The sequence below is a fragment of the Peromyscus leucopus genome, chromosome 2 (genome assembly GCF_004664715.2).
Source record: "Peromyscus leucopus breed LL Stock chromosome 2, UCI_PerLeu_2.1, whole genome shotgun sequence".
Lineage (NCBI taxonomy): Eukaryota > Metazoa > Chordata > Mammalia > Rodentia > Cricetidae > Peromyscus > Peromyscus leucopus.
Window position 1 is genome coordinate 97,713,451 of NC_051064.1, and position 20,020 is coordinate 97,733,470.

Consider the following 20,020-nt stretch of genomic DNA (forward strand, 5'->3'; position numbering starts at 1 on the left):
GTCTTTTCCAAATGCGTAATGAGGGCTACCAAGACCCCATTAATGCATGGAGCACATCATTCTTGTATTCAGATGCCTTCACTAGCTAGTGAGTGTTGAACCTAGGAGAATTAACACAAGCCTGATTCCAAGGCCTATCAACAGCTACCACAAGACAGATGTGGTCCTGCCCTTCTGGAGCCTCAAGGGAACAACAGGGGACATATACTATGAGCATGGCTGTGACAAGAAAAGAGTCACCTTGTGACCACCTAATCTGAGTTCTAGGGGTAAGGCCCCCATAGGCTCTAATGTAGAACTGATGGATGATGGGTAGGAGCAGATGAGGCATAAGGGGAAGGAGTTGAGAGAAGAGATAACATCTATGTCTTAGACAAGAGTGATCAGAGTAGGGATGTAGATGAGTGGAAAGTAAGCTGCAGTGGATGAGTGTGGTCCTGATTGTTTTTGGTTTTAAATCAGCGGCGCTGGTTACTGTGTGAGAAAGGGCACGACAAAACCCAGTATCAGAGCTTTATTAGGAGGAGGGTGGGGGCACAGAAGAGAGTGACCAGGCCTGTGGAAGACACGTGCAGAGCGGGGAGGAGGAGAGAGCAGAAGAGAGGGGAGGAGTCTGTGACCGGCTTTTTAAGGATTTCCCTGAACATGCTCATATGGGCTTACAGAGCTACATGCTGCATGCATTTATGCAATCACGCAGCACACTGATGTAAGATGTAAGACCCCTTTAGCTACTGAACTGCACATGTGTGGTCACACAGAATCCTAACAACATGAATATCAACGACTCAAACCAAGCTCAGCATTTTTCATACAGGAGAAACACCTTTGCTTACAACTTTCACTCTCATCTTCCTTTTCCTCTTGCCCTAAAATGAACAAATGAAGTGTGTTTGCAGTTTTCTCATCCGAGTGATATTATGCACGTCACCTGCCAGTATAGGGCTCAGCAATCTCATTTTATGAAATGAAGTGGTTGGCCTGCGAAGTCTTAGGAACACTTATCTGTAACCTGTGAGCTCTCTATTTTAAAAAAAATCTGGCTTTCCTGGAATCGCTGTGTGATCTTGAGCCAGGTTACTTAAACTCTCTGTACCTCAGTCTCCTCATTTGTAAAATGGGGACAATGGCAGTGCTTATGTCAAAGGGATATTATGAAAAATAAATTCCTGTGTTTAGAACAGTGTTTTGTCCATAGCATTATTAAACGGTGCTTGTTGTTATGATCCAGGCAAGTCACATGGCTTTGATAAACACACTCTGACTATATAACAGGCTCCTATACCAGAGAAGGCCTGAAGTCGAATATGCAACTTAAGTCCTTTGCTAGTATTTGGCAAAGAATGACCAGCTTAGAGACATTCCTGCAGATGGGCAGACATAGACCTTTGATGTGAAGGTGCCCCTAAGAAAACAGGGAGCTAAGAGACCAAGTCTGAAATAATAAAAAGTCACAGAGTAGGGGGAAAAAGCTATATTGGAGTCGAGCCTACGGAGGAATCTGAGTTCCTTCCCGAATACAATGCCCAGGGAGAAGTCCCACGCTCAACTAAACAATCTCCACACAAAGGGGAGAAAATATAAACAAACCGCAGAGAAAGCCCCAAAGATGAAATGATCAGAAACGTTCTCACAGGAGTCTCTCACAGTCAGGAAGAACTTTGTGTGTTAGGGTGGGCAAACTGTCAACATGAGAAGGAGCGTTCTGATGCCTCCCCTCTATACCTATGTCCCCTGTCCCTGCCTGCCTTCTCTGCGTGGTGATCCGTTTGAGTTCCTGCCACTCACACTCGTATTACAAATTCATCATAGCAGTGATGTCATTTACGATACACGAGGGCCTTGAGGCTTAGCTTCTACTGCTTCGTATTCATAGCAGCCTTCATGGTAGATTTTATTTCTGAATTATAGGTGAGCAAGCTGCCAAGGTGAAATTACTTGGTAGGTGCCAGAGGATACATTCAGGCCCAAGGCCATCTGTTTCCAGTGCTCATACTAATCTTTACCTTGCTCCCTCCATGCTTGTCCTGGGTATCAAGTGCATTGAAGGCATTCACTTTCCTTTCCTGACCATACAGGGGAGACCTGGCAGGGAACTATTCTTCAGTTAGCGGCCACTGCACATAGCCCCAAATAAGCAGACCACCAGAGCCTTCTCAGTGTGGTTCAGAGGCATCTCCTGCCATTATAGGGTATCTAGAGATACACAGAGCACTTGATAGGGTCTCTCAAGCCTGCCCCCATGCAAAAGACACAGGCAAAACAAGAATTAAGATACTAACCAGCTGACTCACCGTAAGATCCTTTGCGGAGCCGCTCTGATTTTAAGACTTGGTCCTGGACTGGAATTCTATAGGAATTTTATGATTCTGCTATCAAGTGAAGGATATTCTGCTGTTGACTTCTGATTCAGGTGTATTCTGACCAGAAAATTCTCTTATTTATGGAGGTGTGCTTTGTAACCTTCGTATAACTGGGGATAGGGTTCCACGAGTTTCTGAAGACTTTAATAGTATTCTTCAAGCCATGTGTATTTTTACATGGTAGTTTTTTGGTGCTTGGAGACTTGTCAGTTTCTTCCTTTTACTATTGGTGTTGTATTTCATGGCTTTTGAAGGACTGATGTTATTACATGGGCAAGCCTTGTGAATAAGATTGCCTAATAAGATTTTACTAGATGGCTCCTTATCTCCACAAAAGACTATATTGATCCCCTAAACACTTTTTGGCATTAAAAATATTTTTCCAATGTAGACACTATAAAATTAGTGTCTTTTAGTTAGTTTAGTGTATATGTTTCTATTGCTGTACTCTCAAGATGATGTGTCCATTTAGTCTCATACGTAGTTTATGAAAGAGTGCTAGGTATATGTATGTATTTTAATGCATTCTGGGATCCCTTGTCTTTTTACATGTCTTTTTACATGTCCTCTATCACTTTATTCTGTGGTGTGTGTGTGTGTGTGTGTGTGTGTGTGTGTGTGTGTGTCCGTGCCATGATTTTCTTTGTCTTTACCTGTTCTCTGTGTAGTCTTCTGTTGACTTCCATCATCTCTTGCCCTTTAAGAAGGTGATATGTGTCACTTGCCTCTTCTCAGCGTTAGTCCTTGTAGTTACACATTGATTTAACACTACCTAAAGATAATCCCCCATCTTATTCCATGGAGTGTCGGTCTCTGAAGACTATGACGTACATTAAAGGAACTCAGACACTTGCTTCTGGAAAACTGTTAGACACTTTCACATCTTCTCAGTAAGCTAAGCAACTGAGGCAATGTTGGGGTCCAAGACTGATGCAGAGGCAGGAGTTTGCATTAAGTGATGGCACTTTAAGTCATATGCAGAATCCTTCCTATTCCCCCTTAGTGCTGGCCAGTTCCACAACTGAGTCAGCTCATCCATGTTAATGGAAGGGTAGAGGGTAAGACATTAGTGTCTATCCTTGTCCTTACTCTTCAATATTTCAAGCTTTATGTCTTAAACAAGTGCAGCATTATACTCATTCTACTTTGGAGTGCTCTAAAGCAGTTAACTTATTTTTTCTTTTTAAAGCAGCAATCACCATCATGTAAAAAGAGCAAAGGAAAAGTGAGTAGGCAAATGTTACTGTCTTTTCTACATTGAGGAAATTCATATCCCATTAGAATCCTTTTGTACTTTGAGTAAACATGGTAAAGATTGGGGAAAGGTAGCAGATTAATAATTAATATAGTTAATATTTATAGTTAATATCAGGATATAGTGTAATAGCAGATGTCAATCATCATGAAGTCTCCACTTCCCCAGTCATATGCATTATAAAATTGTCATATGTATATTGTGTGTATATATTTGTATTTTATAAAGGAAATTCCTTTCATTAGATTCTTTAAAAGGCTCATATGATCTATTATCCACTATTGTTCTTCATGTTAGAAAAGCCAGGTAATGCTTGGCATGTGCTGGGTCTCATCCTCTGGACTTTGGTGTTTATTCATTCCAGAGGAAAATGTGTGAACTCATTTTTGTACATATGCATTTATTTATTCATTGTCTTTCTCTTTTAAAAGCTTCCTTCCTACCTGCTACTTTAACTATGACTGTGGACAGGGGAGATAATGTGAGCATATCTTTCAGAAAGGTGTTAATTAAAGAAGAAGATGCAGTGATTTATAAAAATGGTGAGTCTGTTTCATCCCCTTCCATCACTGTGGTATGAGGCACTAGATAACATCTAACACATTAGATACTGTCATATTGCAATTTCAATGGTAGTTGTCTAAAAAGATGCTATGATTCACCTATCAAATTTTATCTATAACAGAAGCCCTCTTAGACAATGTGCTTGATTATTTAATTGATCAAATGGGGGCAGGGATTCAAATATCCATGTACATACATGAATACACATATAAGCTATAGGTGCATACAATAAAAACTGTCTGTGACATAATAAGTAAAGTCTCAAGTCCCCCCAGGTCAGATGTGAGGTTGCCTGACTGTGAGGTTATTTGATGGTAAGGAGAAACAAATAGCATGTTTGAACACAAACTGTTTTCTTCCACTTTCCTCCCTTGCCAGGTTCCTTCATCCATTCAGTGCCCCGGCACGAAGTACCTGATATTTTAGAAGTACACCTGTCTCGTGCTCAGCCCCAGGATGCTGGTGTGTACTCGGCCAGGTACATAGGAGGAAACCTGTTCACCTCGGCCTTCACCAGGCTGATAGTACGGAGTAAGTGATGGAGAGGCCTCCATTCTGTACTGGTGTAGTTGTAAGTTATGGAAGCTGACAGTGCTACATAAGCAAAATGGAGAGATAGGGTGGCAGGATACCAAGGACTCTTGGGAATTTGACACAGAGGCTAACAAGCAAGTTGCAGAAAAGATAGACTCTAGGGAAAATGTGGGGTTCAGAGATAGTGGGGTTGGGCTAAGCTTTTCATCTAGAAGTTTTCTATTCCTACAGTTAAGGTCCACAATGCTTTGCTTCTGGGTTTTATATTCCAGGTAGAAAGAATTAGCTTGGCCTAAATACATAGATGTCTACCAGCCTGAACAGGGAGCCATAGGTGAGAGTAGAGCCAGGAAACAGAAGTCACAGTGGTATCACAGGACCATCCCCATTAGAAGGGGAGTTGCAGTAAGGAGGGTCATCTCACTGAGTAGGATTAGTCATCTGGGCTCCTAGGTAAACATTAGTTCCTCCAAGTCCCATGTTAGGTCATTTAACTCTCTAATGTGATCTTTGCTTTTAGATTTGAAAGTTGCAGGAGTTAGAACTAGGGAAAACTTTCTTCTTCCTTATAATTTAATCATCAAGTATAATCATCAAGGTAGAAGGAACCAGCATCAGTAATTTTAATGGAGAAATTGATTTACAGAAAGCAAGAGACTTGCCTTGAATTTCCCTCAACCATGCCAAGTGATCTGTGCTATTAATCACTCAGGCCATTGGATCTAAGTCTCTGTCATTTCTCTGGTGATGGAGCTCTTTAAATCATGAGGGTAATTTATTTTGCTTTGCAGTATGTTCATTCATTCATTCATTCATTCATTCATTCAATAAAGGGTATTGATAAGTGTATTGAAAAGCATTGTGTTGGTGTTAAAGACAGAGTATAACACAATAAACTCCTATCACTTGGGTAATTCCCAGTCAGACCAGGTATGTATATAATTAGATAAGTCAACATTACAATATAATGGAAGAAGTATGAAAAGTGTGGTTCGCCTAGTTTATGTCTCATGCCAAGACACCTCAAGAGATATAAAGTAAAGTAAGGTATTTTATAGTCAGGATAATTGGTACTTAACTCAAGAGAAATCTGCCCATGTTCCCAAAACTGGTTTCCTGTGCAGTGTAGCTAGTTTTCTTTCCGGGTCCCACCAAGCCCCGGCAGTCTGACAGCCCACTTATAAAATCAACACACAGATGCTTATATTATTTAAACTGTTTGGCTTATATTATTTAAACCTAATGGCTCAGGCTTCTTATTAACTGTTCTTATATCTTAAATTAGCCCATTTCTATTAATCTATACTTTGCCATGTGGCTCGTGGCTTACCGGTACCTTACATCTTCCTTGTCATGGCTGCAGCTTGCAGTGTCTCCCTCTCTGCCTTCCTGTTAGTCCTGCCTATACTTCCTGCCTGGCTGCTGGCCAATCAGTGTTTTATTTATTAACCAATAAGAGCAACACATTTGACATACAGAACATCCCACAGCAGTGCAGTGCTCATGATAAACCAGTCTTTAAAGGTATAAGACAGGATGTTAGCAGATCTATAGGATTCAGCTTTTGATGTCTAGCTTTTCAGTTACTTCTTGAACCAGTTCCCCTTTATTCCACTACACAGGACAGCCCAGATGGTAAAGGAACAATTGCATTCATTGTTTAAGATAGTTCTTGTCTAATATAATGCGGTATACTCAAGGCCTCAGAATCTGGGACAAATGGGTATGTTGTCTTGGACCAGACATTAGACTGGTATATGTCTGTTCGAGTATGGGAAAAACAGAAGGGCTTTCCTACTCTTAACTCTCACTTGAACACACAATTTCTGGCACTAGTGAGTGAGTACCACCACAACAAGTCTCCAGAAGATATCACCTGGGAATCTCACAGTTTAACTCTGTTGTGATTCTTCCTGGAGATAGTGTCAGATCCCACAGGTAAGGGCTCAGTTACCTTTCATTACCCTTATTTTGCTTGCAAGTTGAAAAACCACAGATTGTGCCCTGTGCTTCTGCCTGAATAGCTATAATCAAGGTTTCTCAAGCGTCTCTTCTTTGTTTCGATGAATTGCTAGATCATCTCCCAGAACTTGGAAATAGCTCAGGTTTATAATAGACAATACTAAATAGGATTCAGATTAATGGCCACAGGGCAGAGATACACAGGGCAAGGAGCAGGGACAGGATAGGTAGCACTTCCATGCACTCTCCAGGAAACTTCTAATCCAGAAGCTCTCTCGATTTTGTTCAAATCATTAGCCAACCTTCAACCCTTAGCCCTTCCTAGAGATTACAGGTGTGACTAATGTCCCAACTCTCCAGTCATGCCTTGGTGTTTCTGGTGAACCTTATCATAATGTTATTTAAGGGCCCCTTCACCATCAAAAGAGTCATCTCATTAGCATCTCATTAGCATACAAAAGGCATCTCATTAGCATCAAAAGGTGTTCATCACTTTGAAGGTTTTAGAAACAGGGTACCAGGAACCAAGTATAGGAACCAAATTTTATTTCTTAATTTATTACATTGTCATCTGGAAAAATGTTTTAAATCTTTCCTTTTTGGGGGGGGGGGCGGTGAGACAGGGTCTCATGAGAGTCTTCTAGTTCAGACTCCCAAGTGCTAGGCTGATAGACCTGAACTACCATGTCTAGTTCAAAGCTATTTGTAAATGTCAAACATGAATAGAGATTAGAATCTGGAGCTTATCTGGCCTTTTCTCATAAAGCAAAAGATCCTATTCTAATCTCCGTACTGTTTTCTGGTTGGAGTAGATGATGATCTACTATTAGTGTTAGCATATTTAGTGAAGCTGTTTGAGAGGCACTGCTGTCTAGAATCATTCAATCTCCCTATAATCTCCCTATTTAACAATAATTCCCCAATATGACTCATTTCATGTTCAGCGAGGGAAGCTGGAGGCATCTTTTCATTTCCCATAGCCACGAGGCATCTCTTCTGTGTGGACTAAAGCAGACGATGCTTTAACATTTTGTCATAGAAACCTCACTGATAATATTTACAGATGTCAGTATAAATTTTCTCCTTGACAAAAGATTTCTCATAACATAGGTTTTTTTTTTCCTTTGTGTGCCATGGATACATGGTTTCTTAAATACAGAATCACAAAGCTTAAAAGAAAAGCTAAGTCACATAAGCGAATATTATTTGATTACCAACAAACTCAGCTTCTCCATCCTAAGAGATCACCCCTGTAATCCTCTAGAGTTTTAGTATTTCTTCCTTCCTGGAATTGGGGATGAGGCTGGGCTACATCCACAGACAGATACTAAGCTGGGGAGCACAGCTTCCTGCAAGAGGAGCCTGTTCCACTTACATCATCTGACCTTGTGTTTAGCATGTGTAAGTGCTTGGTAGCCTGGCTCTCACTGTTTCTGCAGAGTTCTTTCTCCTATTGTACGCCAAGGAACATAACTGTTAGCTTTCAGACATCGTGTAATTTTATCTATGAAGTGGAAGGCTGTAAGCACTGGTGTGTGTTGATAGTCTTCCTGATTATGTTAGAGAAAGTACTGATAGCCAGGAGTTCTTGCCAAGGAGGTTTGGAGGTTACATCAGCTGCAGGCATGTATCCAAGCACCGTGAGACTAGTGCTTGGGGACAATGATACTAGTTCCCTACAGAAGAAAAGTGAAACTAAATTTTCAACCACAAAGGGCCATACCAGTGCTCCTGAGTTTTCTGTATATTTGAAGTTGTTCTTGAGTCAAATTAGCAACCTGAAAATCCGAAGTAACAAGGAAAGATCTAGGAAGCTTTTGCAACCTTGAGCTGAGTTTTGCCTGTCTTGGTATTTTGCTTCACTTTTTTAAAATATACTTTCCAGCTGAAATAGTGTATGCAACTGGCTATTTCTTCTCCTTGGTCTTAGCCCTCCTTTGCCTACTCCATGTAGAGTCAACATGCGGGCTTGCCGGCTGTAATTTCCTGGCATAAGAGTTTTTCATTCCAATGTTGTGGGTCTAAGGTTTGGGTTTTTATCAGGTTCCTCAGTGGTTGAGATGCCATGGATCTGTATTAAAAATGCTTTGGTCTCGGACCATGCAATGAACTCGCCAAATCTTCTCCCTTACAGTGCCTCTGCCCAGGACACATTCCTTAGCCTCATCCTCCTTGCCGCTTTCGTGGTCCTGCACATCCGATTTGCATCCCACTCCCATGGAAATCCTTCCTTCATGCCCTTTCTATTGGCAAGGCAGGATTTGGTACTCCTTGTCTCTGCTTCTATCATCATTTTCTGTTTAACTCTCTCCCCTCCTATTACACTATTGTCTTTCAGAGACCAGAGACTATATTTTCTCTTCATTCCCCATTGTCCACTAAAATGACTGTCATGTATTAGTTGTTCAATAACAGTTTGTTGAGTAGTCCATGCTTTACATTCTGTCTCCATGTTTTTCTTAACAAAAGGATGTGAAACTCAGAAGTGGGGGCCCGACTGTAACCGTCCCTGTACTACATGCATGAACAATGGTGTCTGCCATGAAGATACTGGGGAGTGCATTTGCCCTCCTGGGTTTATGGGGAGGACGTGTGAGAAAGGTAAGTGGATATTCTTGATGACTAAACCATAGCTTGAAAGAGCCATCATTACTGAATGGAGTTTTACATCTGGACATAGATGAGAGGGGGGCTAAAGGGCTTTTCTTATGTCTATGGTACCATCTTTGTGTGGACTAGATACTTTTTCTAAGGGTTATTTATTGCAAACCACTGGAAAGTTATAACAAAACACCAATCTGTGATGCTGCAGTCAAAGTGAAGGTTCATAACCTGTGAAACTGAGTGGTGGCCCTGAGCTCCTCTTTGTGAGGTGGTTTTGTTTTCTGGAAAGTGGATCATGATGGCAGGCTTGTCCCTGCCGCTGCCAGCACACAGATTAGAATTTCCCTCTCGGCCCCCAGCTGGATCAGGCCCTCTGAATAGGTGAGACAGTTGATTGGCTTGATCTGTTTGGGAGGCATCTAGGCAGTGGTACCAGGTCCTGGGCTCATTGCATGAGTTAGCTGTTTGAAACCTGGGACTAATGCAGGGACGCTTGGCTTAATCTGGGAGGAGGGGACTGGACCTGCCTGGACTGAGTCTATCAGGTCGATCTCAGTCCTCGGGGGAGGCCTTGCTCTGGAGAAGGTGGAAATAGGGGGTGGACTGGGGGAAATGGGAGGGGGCAGGAAGGGGGAGAACAAGGGAATCTGTGGCTGTTATGTAGAACTGAATAGTATTGTAAAATAAAATAAAATAAATAAAAAAAAAGAAACTCAAAAAAAAAAAAAAAGAATTTCCCTTTCTAGGAGAAACTTTAAAAGGAGAGTTTAGCATTTTTAAGGGGTTGCAATTTGCTTTCTGAATCAGTCTTTGTGTCTTTTCCTCCCACAGCTTGTGAGCCACACACATTTGGCAGGACGTGTAAAGAAAGGTGTAGTGGACCAGAGGGATGCAAGTCTTACGTGTTCTGTCTCCCAGACCCCTATGGGTGTTCCTGTGCCACAGGCTGGAGGGGGCTGCAGTGCAATGAAGGTATGCACCACTTAGACTGGAAACAGAGGAAACTGCAGCTGGTGCATGGAGGCCACGCAGTTAGCTGATATCACTGAGTAGGATGCATCAGATTTCTTTAAAATTCTTTTAAATTATAGACATTTTCAAGAAAAAGACATTACATTGGACAATGAGACTCTGGACCTGGGAGCAGTTGTTTCTTATGCATGTCACCTAGGGATCTTGTTAAAACACAGATTGTAATTTGCATGGTTCTGGACTGGGGCCCGAGAACTGGCATTTATATTGGATCTCTAGGCAATTATGTTACGGTTAGGTTTTCAACCATGCTTTGAATAAAAAGATTAAGGAAGATTTTATTTGTCTTGTGCCATAAAATCAGGCTTTAAGACAGATACAGATAACATTTAAGGTTCAAAAGTGAAGTTAACTCTTGTCACTTCATGGACCTTACTCAAGAGCTAATGATTGCCACTGCCAAATTCATTACCAAATCCATTATCTCAGACTTCTCTTTGTATGTATGAGAAACCTTGAGATCTATGCTCACCAAATTTAAAGTACACAATGCTGTATACCTGCCTGTACTTAAAACACTACACCTCTAAGAAGGTGCTTAAACAGCACAACTGTAACTTTGTACCCTTGACTAACATCTCCCCAATTTTCCCACTAATCCCTGTAAACAACTGTCACATACTTCTGTTTCTTTAGATTCCATAAGAGAGAGTGTAAAATATCTGTCCTTCTCTGTCTGGTTTATTCAACTTAAATAATGTGCATTTGCTTGTGTTTTTAGGGAACTTCTACTTTTTTTTTAATAGTTACGTGTTTGTGAACAGTGTGTGAGTGTTCTGTTCTTTATACTCACCCATATTTGCTATCTTTTGTCATATCAATAGTAGCCATTTTAACAGACGCAAGATGATGTCTCATTGAGTTTTTAATTTGTATTTCCTTAAAGTTGTCTGACTATGGGTTGCCAGTGATGACACCAGGGCTATGTGCATGTCAGGCTGCATCCCTCCTCTTTTCCTAATGACCAGTGTTATCAAACATGTTTTCATGTACATATTGGCTATCTATACATCGTCTAAGAAGTGTCAACCCAGGTTCTTTTGTTCCAGTGAAAATATATTGGAACTTTAATAGAGATTATACTGATTGAGCTGAAAATGCAAGTTGCCTCTTGGTTCCTTGAACATGTTGTCAAGTTAAAACTACCCACCAAAAAACAAAAAAAAACAAACAAAAAACAAACAAACAAACAAACAACAAAAAACCCCAAGGGACAATATTGTTTTTAAATTAATTTTCAAGTAAAAGTAATTCTATAGTTGACCAAAATAAGAGCAGATCATCAATAGAAGTCATTCATCATCTAACATTGTTAGAGTGTTGTAGACGAATTTCCAAACAGTCTTACTAAATAAGAAACATAGAGTCAAATACAGAGGTAATAGCCGAAGAGATCAGAGCAATAGCCACAACTAGCCTTAGCTTACCACCAGCAGTAGCTTCCACAGAGAGAGCTTCTTCTTGTGTAACCTGTGGGATTTATTTATTTATTTATTTATTTATTTATTTATTTGGTTTTTTTGAGACAGGGTTTCTCTGTGTAGCTTTGTGCCTTTTCCTGGAACTTGCTTTGTAGATCAGGCTGGCCTCGAGCTCACAGAGATCCATCTGCCTCTGCCTCCTGAGTGCTGGGATTAAAAGCATGCGCCACCACCACCCGGCTGTAACCTGTTTTTACTGCCTTCCTATTCTGCCTTCTCGTTGGTTCTAAGCCCAGCCACATGACTTCCTAGTCACTGCTTGTCTATACAGACCTCCAGGTCTCTATGGTTGGTACTGGGATTAAAGCTCATGTCATCATGCTTGGCTGTGTCCTTGACCACACAGAGACTCTGCCTGCCATGTGATCAGATTAAGGGCATGGGCTACCACTGCCTGACTTCTGTTTATGGCTATTTGACCTCTAATCTACAGGCAACTTTATTTATTAACATACAAATAAAGTATCACATTTCAGCACAAATAAAGTATCACCACAAAGTGTTGTCCAAGGAAGTTCACAAGTTCAGTAGTCCTTACAGGAAAGGTACAGTTCCTGCTCCCCTTGAAGGAACTTTGCAAAGTTCAGAAGTGCATTGAATGGCAGAAATACTCTGTCTTCAGGAGAAAATAAGGGACAAGGAAAGAAAGCTAATATCATCATAAATTCCCTTATTTGTAGTTTTTAGTAGTTTAACAGATATTTTTCTTTATATTTGCCCTGCTTGGTGCTTCCTGAATTATCAGCTGTGCAAATATCAACAGATTGGCGGAAATCTAAAGCACTAGTTCTGTTTTTAAAAAAGTTATTGATTTCGTGTACATGTGTGTGAATGTGGGCATACCTACATGTGGGCATCAGGCGACTTCCAAGAGTCACTTCTCTCTTTTCACCATTTGGGCCCCAGGGGTTGAATTCAGGTTGCCAGTCTCAGCAACAAGTGCCTTTGCCAACTGAGACAGCTCACCCCATGATTCTCAATCTGTGGGTCATGACCCTTTGGAGGCCACATATCAGATATCCTGCATATCACATGTTTACATTACAATTCATAACAGTAGCAAAGTTACAGTTATGAAGTAGCAATGAAATAATCTTATGGTTGGGAGACACCACGGCATGAGGAACTGTATTAAAGGGTAGCAGCATTAGGAAGGCTGAGAACCACTGAAACCAGTGCTGAACCAGTTTCTGCAATATCTTTTCTATGGTATTCTTTCCATACTAAGGTGTTTCACCTTACAATATTGTTCTGAGGGTGCAGTCGGAAGTTTTTCTGTGTCCTGCCTGGCCCGTAGTCGGGACAAATCTCTCACCCACAGTCCTGCAGCCTTTTATAAAATAATCACACAGAGGCCATTAGCTCAGACTTATTACTGACTAGCTCCTACACTTAAATTAACCCATAAGTTTTATTTATGTTTATCCATGTGACTTGGTACTTTTTCTCAGTTCTGCCTTGTCATCTTGCTTCCTCTATGTCTGGCTGGCGACTCCTGACTCAACCTTCCTCTTCCCAGAATTCTCCTTGTCTGCTTATCCCACCTATACTTCTTGCCTGGCTACTGGCCAATCAGCATTTTATTTACCAGCCAATCGGAGCAACACATTCACAGCATACAGAGCAATATCACCCATCACGAGGGCCCTGATCATTGCTTCCATCCCTTTTTTCCTTTTCTTCAGGCTGAATGTCTGTGGGTATAGCTTCAGACCTGATGTTTTCTTTTTCTGTCTCCACTCTGTTTCTGAGTTCACACAGAATTTCTTGTATTTTAGATACAGGAATTGTCTAGTTGCTTTTCTATTGCTGTTTAGAAAAAAAAAATACCCTAAGAAAAGCAGCTGAAAAAGTAAAGGGTTTGTTCTGGCTTGTAATTCAAGAGTACATTCCATATGGTGGGGCCATCAAGTTAGCAGGAGCTCGAAGCAGCAGTCAGAAAGCAGACAGTTATGATGCCTTTGCTCAGCTTACTGGCTCGTTTTTATGTATCCCTGGATCCTAGCTCCTAGGATGGGGCCAGCCACAATTGGCAGGCCTTTGTCCTTCAGTTAACCTTATCAACACATTCCCTCACAGGCATGCCCAGAGTGGCTCATTTCTCAGGTGTTCTAGATCTCATCAAGTTGACAGTTGAGATTAATAATCACTGTAGTTTTCCCATTGTAGATTTTTTTGGGGGGGTGGGATATTTTTATATTTCTCTGCTGAAATTTCTCATTGCTGTGGATGTACTATCTTTGACCTCACTGAACATAATTATTTATACTTGATTTGAAAATCGTGTCTTCTCTTTCTAATATTAGTTCCTTGCAGTTAGTTGCTATTGAGTTTTTCTTTCTTTTTCTTTTCTTTTTTTTTAATTGAACACAGTTCTCTATTGCCTCTCATGTTGAGTAATTTGAAATGTTACTATGAGCACCTAATATTACATTGAGGGGATTCTGGAGCATGATATGTCCCTTAGTGGGTATGCTCACTTTGTTATTTTACTAGGCAACTAACTTGGTAGGACTTAAGCTACAGGCTGTGACTCTTAGTCATCAGGTCAAACTCTATTCAGTTCTTTCATCTTTACCTGGGCTTCTCCTGGTATGCTGAGCATGCGTGGTTCAAGGGTTAGCCAAAGATCTGAGTTTTCTTTCCAACTCACTATTTCCAGTTTCCTTTCTCTCTTCAGCTACTGATTTCTCTAACTCTCTCCTCCAATTTGTCAAGCCAATGAAACAACAGATTTGTGTGTGTGTGTGTGTGTGTGTGTGTGTGTTTTATCCTCTTACATGGTGTCAATTGTTCCCAACACTTAAGCAAAAAGCTGAAAAATGAGAAACACACCATTTCTAAATTTTAAACCCCTTTAGAAGTCCCCTGGTTTCCTCTGCCCCACATACCCTCTCTGGTGATTTCATGTAATCATTTTCTGAATATTGTATTTAGAAGTGTGTCCTGTTAGAAAATTACTGAATTCTCTAGGAGCAAAATTGCTTAGCTTTTAAATCTCAGTAAAGCTCACAAATGGCACACTACTGTTTATAAATCAGCAAAGTTGACAGTGTGGAAGGACATCAAAACTAGCCATTGAGAGGCTTAGTTTCCTTTCTTCCTCTCCACTAACATTGCTTTATGACATCTTTGTTTCCAGCATGTCCACCTGGTTACTATGGACCAGACTGTAAGCTCAGGTGCCGGTGCAGCAATGCTGAGAGGTGTGACCGGTTCCAAGGCTGCCTCTGCTCTCAAGGATGGCAAGGGCTACAGTGTGAGAAAGAAGGTAAAGCAAGGTAACACTGTGGTCAGGGTCACAGTCAGCAGGTCAGAGGAGAGCCCTGCTGGTGTAGTCCTTGCCCTGGCATCCTAACATCCTCTAACTATTTCTTACATGAACAAGTAGGAAGCAGAATACACACTGAAGATGGCCCAGAGGCTTTTAAAAACTTCAAAACCATCTCTAGTGACTCATCTCTTCCAACAAGGCCATATTGCCGAATCCTTCTCAAATAGTTTCACCAACTGGGGACTAAATATTTAAATTCCTAAGCCCATGGGCTTCATTCTCATTCAAACCAACATAGGATCCTCAGACTACCTTTGTTTCTTTCTACTCTGAGTAAACCAAATGCTGGCTGAGATCTTCAACTGACTGTTCTGATCCCTTTCTGGAAGACCAGACTAGTCATAGATCTGAATAACAGGGTAACAACTGCTTTGGGGGGACTTGGACAAAGAATACTTGGAAAGGAGGATGAAGGAAATGCTTCCCTCACTTACCAAGGCTTTTTTGAGGTGTACCCATGCTGTGTGCATGAGCATTTCCTTTCCTTTCCCTGCCTGCCATATGTAAATTTCACCTAAGTGCAGCCATAGCCATTCCTTTGGAAAGTGCAGACTGTGCCTGCTTCTTTGCTCTTTGGCACGTGTTGAGTTACCATAGAGAACAAAGCTGATACAGCTGAAAGTGTTTGTTCTCTGTAGAGGAAAAGGTTGCTAACTCATGCCCAAATGTAATTTTGTGATATTTGAAGAAATATGCTTTTATGGCTTGTAAAAAATTAGAGATGAGGGGCTGGAGAAATGGTTCAGCAGATAAGAACACTGGCTGCTCTTCTAGAGGACCCAAGTTCAGTTCCCAGCATCCACATGGTAGCTCACAACAATCTGTCACTTGAGCTCCAAGGGACCCAATGTCCTCTTTTGGCCTCCACAGACACAGACAAAACACCCACACACATAAAAACATTAGAAACAAAAAGCATGTAACACATTTTACTAGTGTAAATGTGATTTAGAAAGAGATACATTTTTTAATTCAATCTTTGCTCAGAATAAGGCAGCTAGCTGGCTTGGCTTTTTGTCCTTGTGGCAAAATGCCCAAGAAAGTCGGTAAGATTGCCTGCAAGTGAGGTCACATGATGTAACAGCAAGCCCAAGGGATTCAAGGACCCAGGTTACTCCTTTTATACTAATCTACTTTTGAGTGAACTAGCTAGCTGTGCTCCTGCCTGAGGGAATGGCCCCAGTGACCTGGTCGCCTTGCATACAGGTCTCACCTACGAAAGCTTTTACTCCTTTTTAAATAATATCACCTCACTAAAGGTCAAATTACCACGACACATAACTTTGGGAGACACACTTAATCCAGAATCCAATAATTTTATCTGCTTCTGTATTTAATTAAGATAATTAGAGGTTTTTTTTTTTCTGTCAAAGACCCTATACTTTAATTAAAAGTTAATTAATTTTCCATGGTGCAGGTAGTAGACACATGGGGTCCTGGTTCCATTGCTTTTGTTAGTACCAGGGAACTGTTTTCCTCATTCAATATTGGCAGCACCATTTTTTATTTGACTGGCTAGAGATTACTTTAGGGGAGTTTATCTCATGTCGATTTTGTGATTGTATATAATTTAAATCACTCTGTTCTTATTATTTACATGTCACTTACAGACTTCCCAAACAGTGAAAGAGCCCTCATACTTCCACATTGAGGATCATGTTGTTGACCAGCACCATTATGAGGCGCTCTCCTGAGCTGAGAAACTGTTTGTTTATTTATGTATTTATGTATTTATTTATTTATTTACTTTGTAATGGTACACTTTAAAAAGCAAGGTGGGGACTGAAAGCTAGGTCTGGGGGAGTATGTGGCTACAATGACCATTTTAATATTGAGACTCTTCCTCTCTTTCCAAGTCCACTGAGGGAGCACAGCACCATGGAAAAAGACTGCATTTTGGCTTCAGGAAGACCTGAGCTTGAGCCTAGGTTTTGAGGTCGAGTTCCTTCTTCTACAAAGTGGAGATGACAAATGTGCCCTCAAGTTCACTATGCAATGATAAAACAAAATAGTTATAAAGTTCTCGAATAGAGTAGGTCTTCGTTTTTTCCCCCATTGCTATGATAAAATATTCAGACAAAAGCAATTTAAGAGAAAAAAGGTTTTATGTTGGCTCAAAGTTCAAGGTACATCCCCAACATGGTGGCCAAGGCAGCAGAAGCTGAAGTGGGAGGGGGTGACATTGAACCCAGAGTCAAGACACAGGGAACATCGGTTTGATTTCACCAGTTCAGGATCCTCAGCAGGAACAGTACCACTCAGAGTTAGTGTGTCTTCCCACCTCAGCCTATTCAAGATGATCTCCTGCAGATAGGCTCATAGAGCCATCTCCCAGGTGACTGTAAATCTTGTCAAGATGAATTCATCTACAGTGGAGTGTCTTTAGAGCAGTTATTGCTGTTACGTTGAAGATTGGACTGCATGATTCTAATATATATATATTTTTTAATTTAGGCAGGCCGAGGATGACTCCACAGATAGAGGATTTGCCAGATCACATAGAAGTCAACAGTGGAAAGTTTAACCCCATCTGCAAAGCCTCTGGCTGGCCGCTACCTACCGGTGAAGAAATGACCCTGGTGAAGCCGGATGGGACCGTGCTCCAAGTAAGAGCCGTGCCTCAGTATGCCTGCTTAGCACCGGAAGATGCTTTCAACATGGTGGTCTGTCTTTGAAAGCTGGATTTCACTCCGAGCCTTAACCGCTCCCTGGCTGGTGTGTGGGCAGCTTGATAAAGCACCATGCTCCTGGGGGTGTAGAACTGACTCACTCGCACTAACTTCCTCTGGATGCATGGTACTGCAGTGCCAGACTGGGAGTGTGCCATCACACTGGGGTTGTGCCAAGGAGAGTCCCCATCCTGCAAAATTGTCTGCCTGTGTGTGGTGAGCTGAGTTCAGGTCAGGCTGTGCAAGGACCTGCCCTCACATTCTCTCCATGTTTCTAAATCCTACATGAGGAAGAGCAAGGTGGCCTAGGCGCCACATAGGGACAGTGAAGCCCATGAATCAGTAACATTCCTGTGCTGCCATGACACAGATTTTGTTATAGTACTAAGGCCTGAGCCTAGGGAGGGTCTCTACCAATGCTCTATGCCCATCCCAGACATGAGGAATTTTTTAATTGAAAATAATTTTTTCATACAATATATTCTGATCATGGTTTCCCCTCCCTTATCTCCTTCCAGATCCTCTCCATCTCACCACACATCCAACTCCATGCCTTCTTTCTCTCTCTCTTTAGAAAACAAACAGGCCAATAAACAAACAATTCAGAATAAAACACAACAAACAGAGGGAGAAAACAAAGAAAAAACATAAGAAACACATACCCGTTCATAGACACACACATGCAACCACACAAAAAACCATAAAAACCCAAAATCAGAAACCATAATAGACAAGCAAAAGACAAGTTAGGTTAAAAACAAAAAACAAAAAACAAAAAAATCATTATGAGCAAAATCTTTCCAAAAAGTATCGCTGAGTTCAATTTGTCTTGGCCTTCTATTGTTGGTCATGGAGCCTCCCTTAAGTGTGGTTTGTGTATCCAGTAAGACTCCATCAGAGAAAACAAATTTTTTCTTTGAAAGTGGTTGTCAAATGGTGATAGCTTCTAGTTTAGGAATGGAAGACTGTGTCCACTTCCCATCTCAGCACTGAGACCCCATCTGTCTTGGACATGTACATGCTGCTACAGTGTCTGTGAGTTTATATGTGCATTGGTCCTGTTGTGTCTGGAAGACATTGTTTGCTTGGTGTCTTCCATCCCCACTGGATCTTACCATCTTTTTGCCTCCTCTTCCACATTGCTTCCTGGGCCCTGAGTGGAGGGTTTTGATGAAGACATTGCATTTAGAACTTAGTGTTCCAATGTCTCTCACTCTCCGCATATTGTCCAGTTGTGAGTCTCTGTATTTGTTTCCATCTGCTATGGGAGGATCTGTTGTTGGCTGAGTGAGACACTGATTTATGAGTGTAACAAAATGTTGTTAGGAGTCATTTTATTGCTGGCAGAACAGTGGTATTTGGTTTTCCTCTAGGTTTATCTAGTCTCCCTCACCCTACCCACACCCCCATCTCTTCTCTCTCTCACTGTCTCCTCTCTCTCACTGTCTCCTCTCTCTCTCACTGTCTCTCTGTGGATGGACATCCATCTCAGGCCTATCTAGTCTTAGGTTCATGACCATCTGAGCAGTGTTCGGTGTGGGTTTCATCTCATGGAGTGGGCCTTAAATCCATGAACACTCGTCAATAGGGGTGAAGACTCTGGGTAGGTACCAGCTGGATGTTTCAGTGCTTGGTGAGTAATGTAGGTATTGTCTTCATCAATAGGACCTTACCATTAATTCATGGAGAGCAACAAATAGTCATGGCAATAGCCTGGGTTATTTGGGAGGTTTCCATGAGACCTCTTTGAACAACAACTTGATTAGATGTAGCCTAATTCTGGCACTGGAGGTTTCACTTGGTGATAAGAGATATCTAGTTGATCCTTTGTCTCCCCCATGATTTGGTGATTCCATTCAAAGTTTTTTCATATGTATATATGTATATATTTTAGCAATCTTCTACTGTAGTAGGTTTCCATATGATTCCTAAGATGACTCTTACCTCTCCCTCTCCATTTGATCGTCTAATACAATCTCCTACCTATTTCTCCATAACTAGATATGCTATTTATTCTACTTTAGGAGTTTCTTCCCTCCCCTCTAGTCCCTTACTTTATACCCAATATCTGTGGTTATATGGATTATAGCCTCCTTATAGAAGATTTAATATCTAACATTCACATATAAGAGAATACATACCCCATTTGTCTTTTTGGATCTGAGTTATCTCATTCAGGATGATTTTTTTTCTAGCTCCATCCATTTACCTGTGAATTTCAT

General features: G+C 41.2%; 1 protein-coding gene across 4 annotated transcripts in view; it reads left to right on the forward strand.

Annotated features, from left to right (window-relative positions):
• Tek (TEK receptor tyrosine kinase) overlaps positions 1-20,020 on the forward strand; it is a 115,405-nt gene that overhangs the window by 49,348 nt on the left and 46,037 nt on the right. For 3 of the 4 annotated variants that reach the window (XM_028870312.2, XM_028870311.2, XM_028870313.2), the window contains exons 3-8: positions 4,050-4,160; positions 4,561-4,713; positions 9,148-9,279; positions 10,114-10,254; positions 14,938-15,066; positions 17,584-17,735. In XM_028870312.2, coding sequence (XP_028726145.1) covers positions 4,050-4,160; positions 4,561-4,713; positions 9,148-9,279; positions 10,114-10,254; positions 14,938-15,066; positions 17,584-17,735 — 818 coding nt within the window. The remainder of the gene's footprint in view (positions 1-4,049; positions 4,161-4,560; positions 4,714-9,147; positions 9,280-10,113; positions 10,255-14,937; positions 15,067-17,583; positions 17,736-20,020) is intronic. The other variant, XM_037202714.1, reaches the window with a different exon arrangement.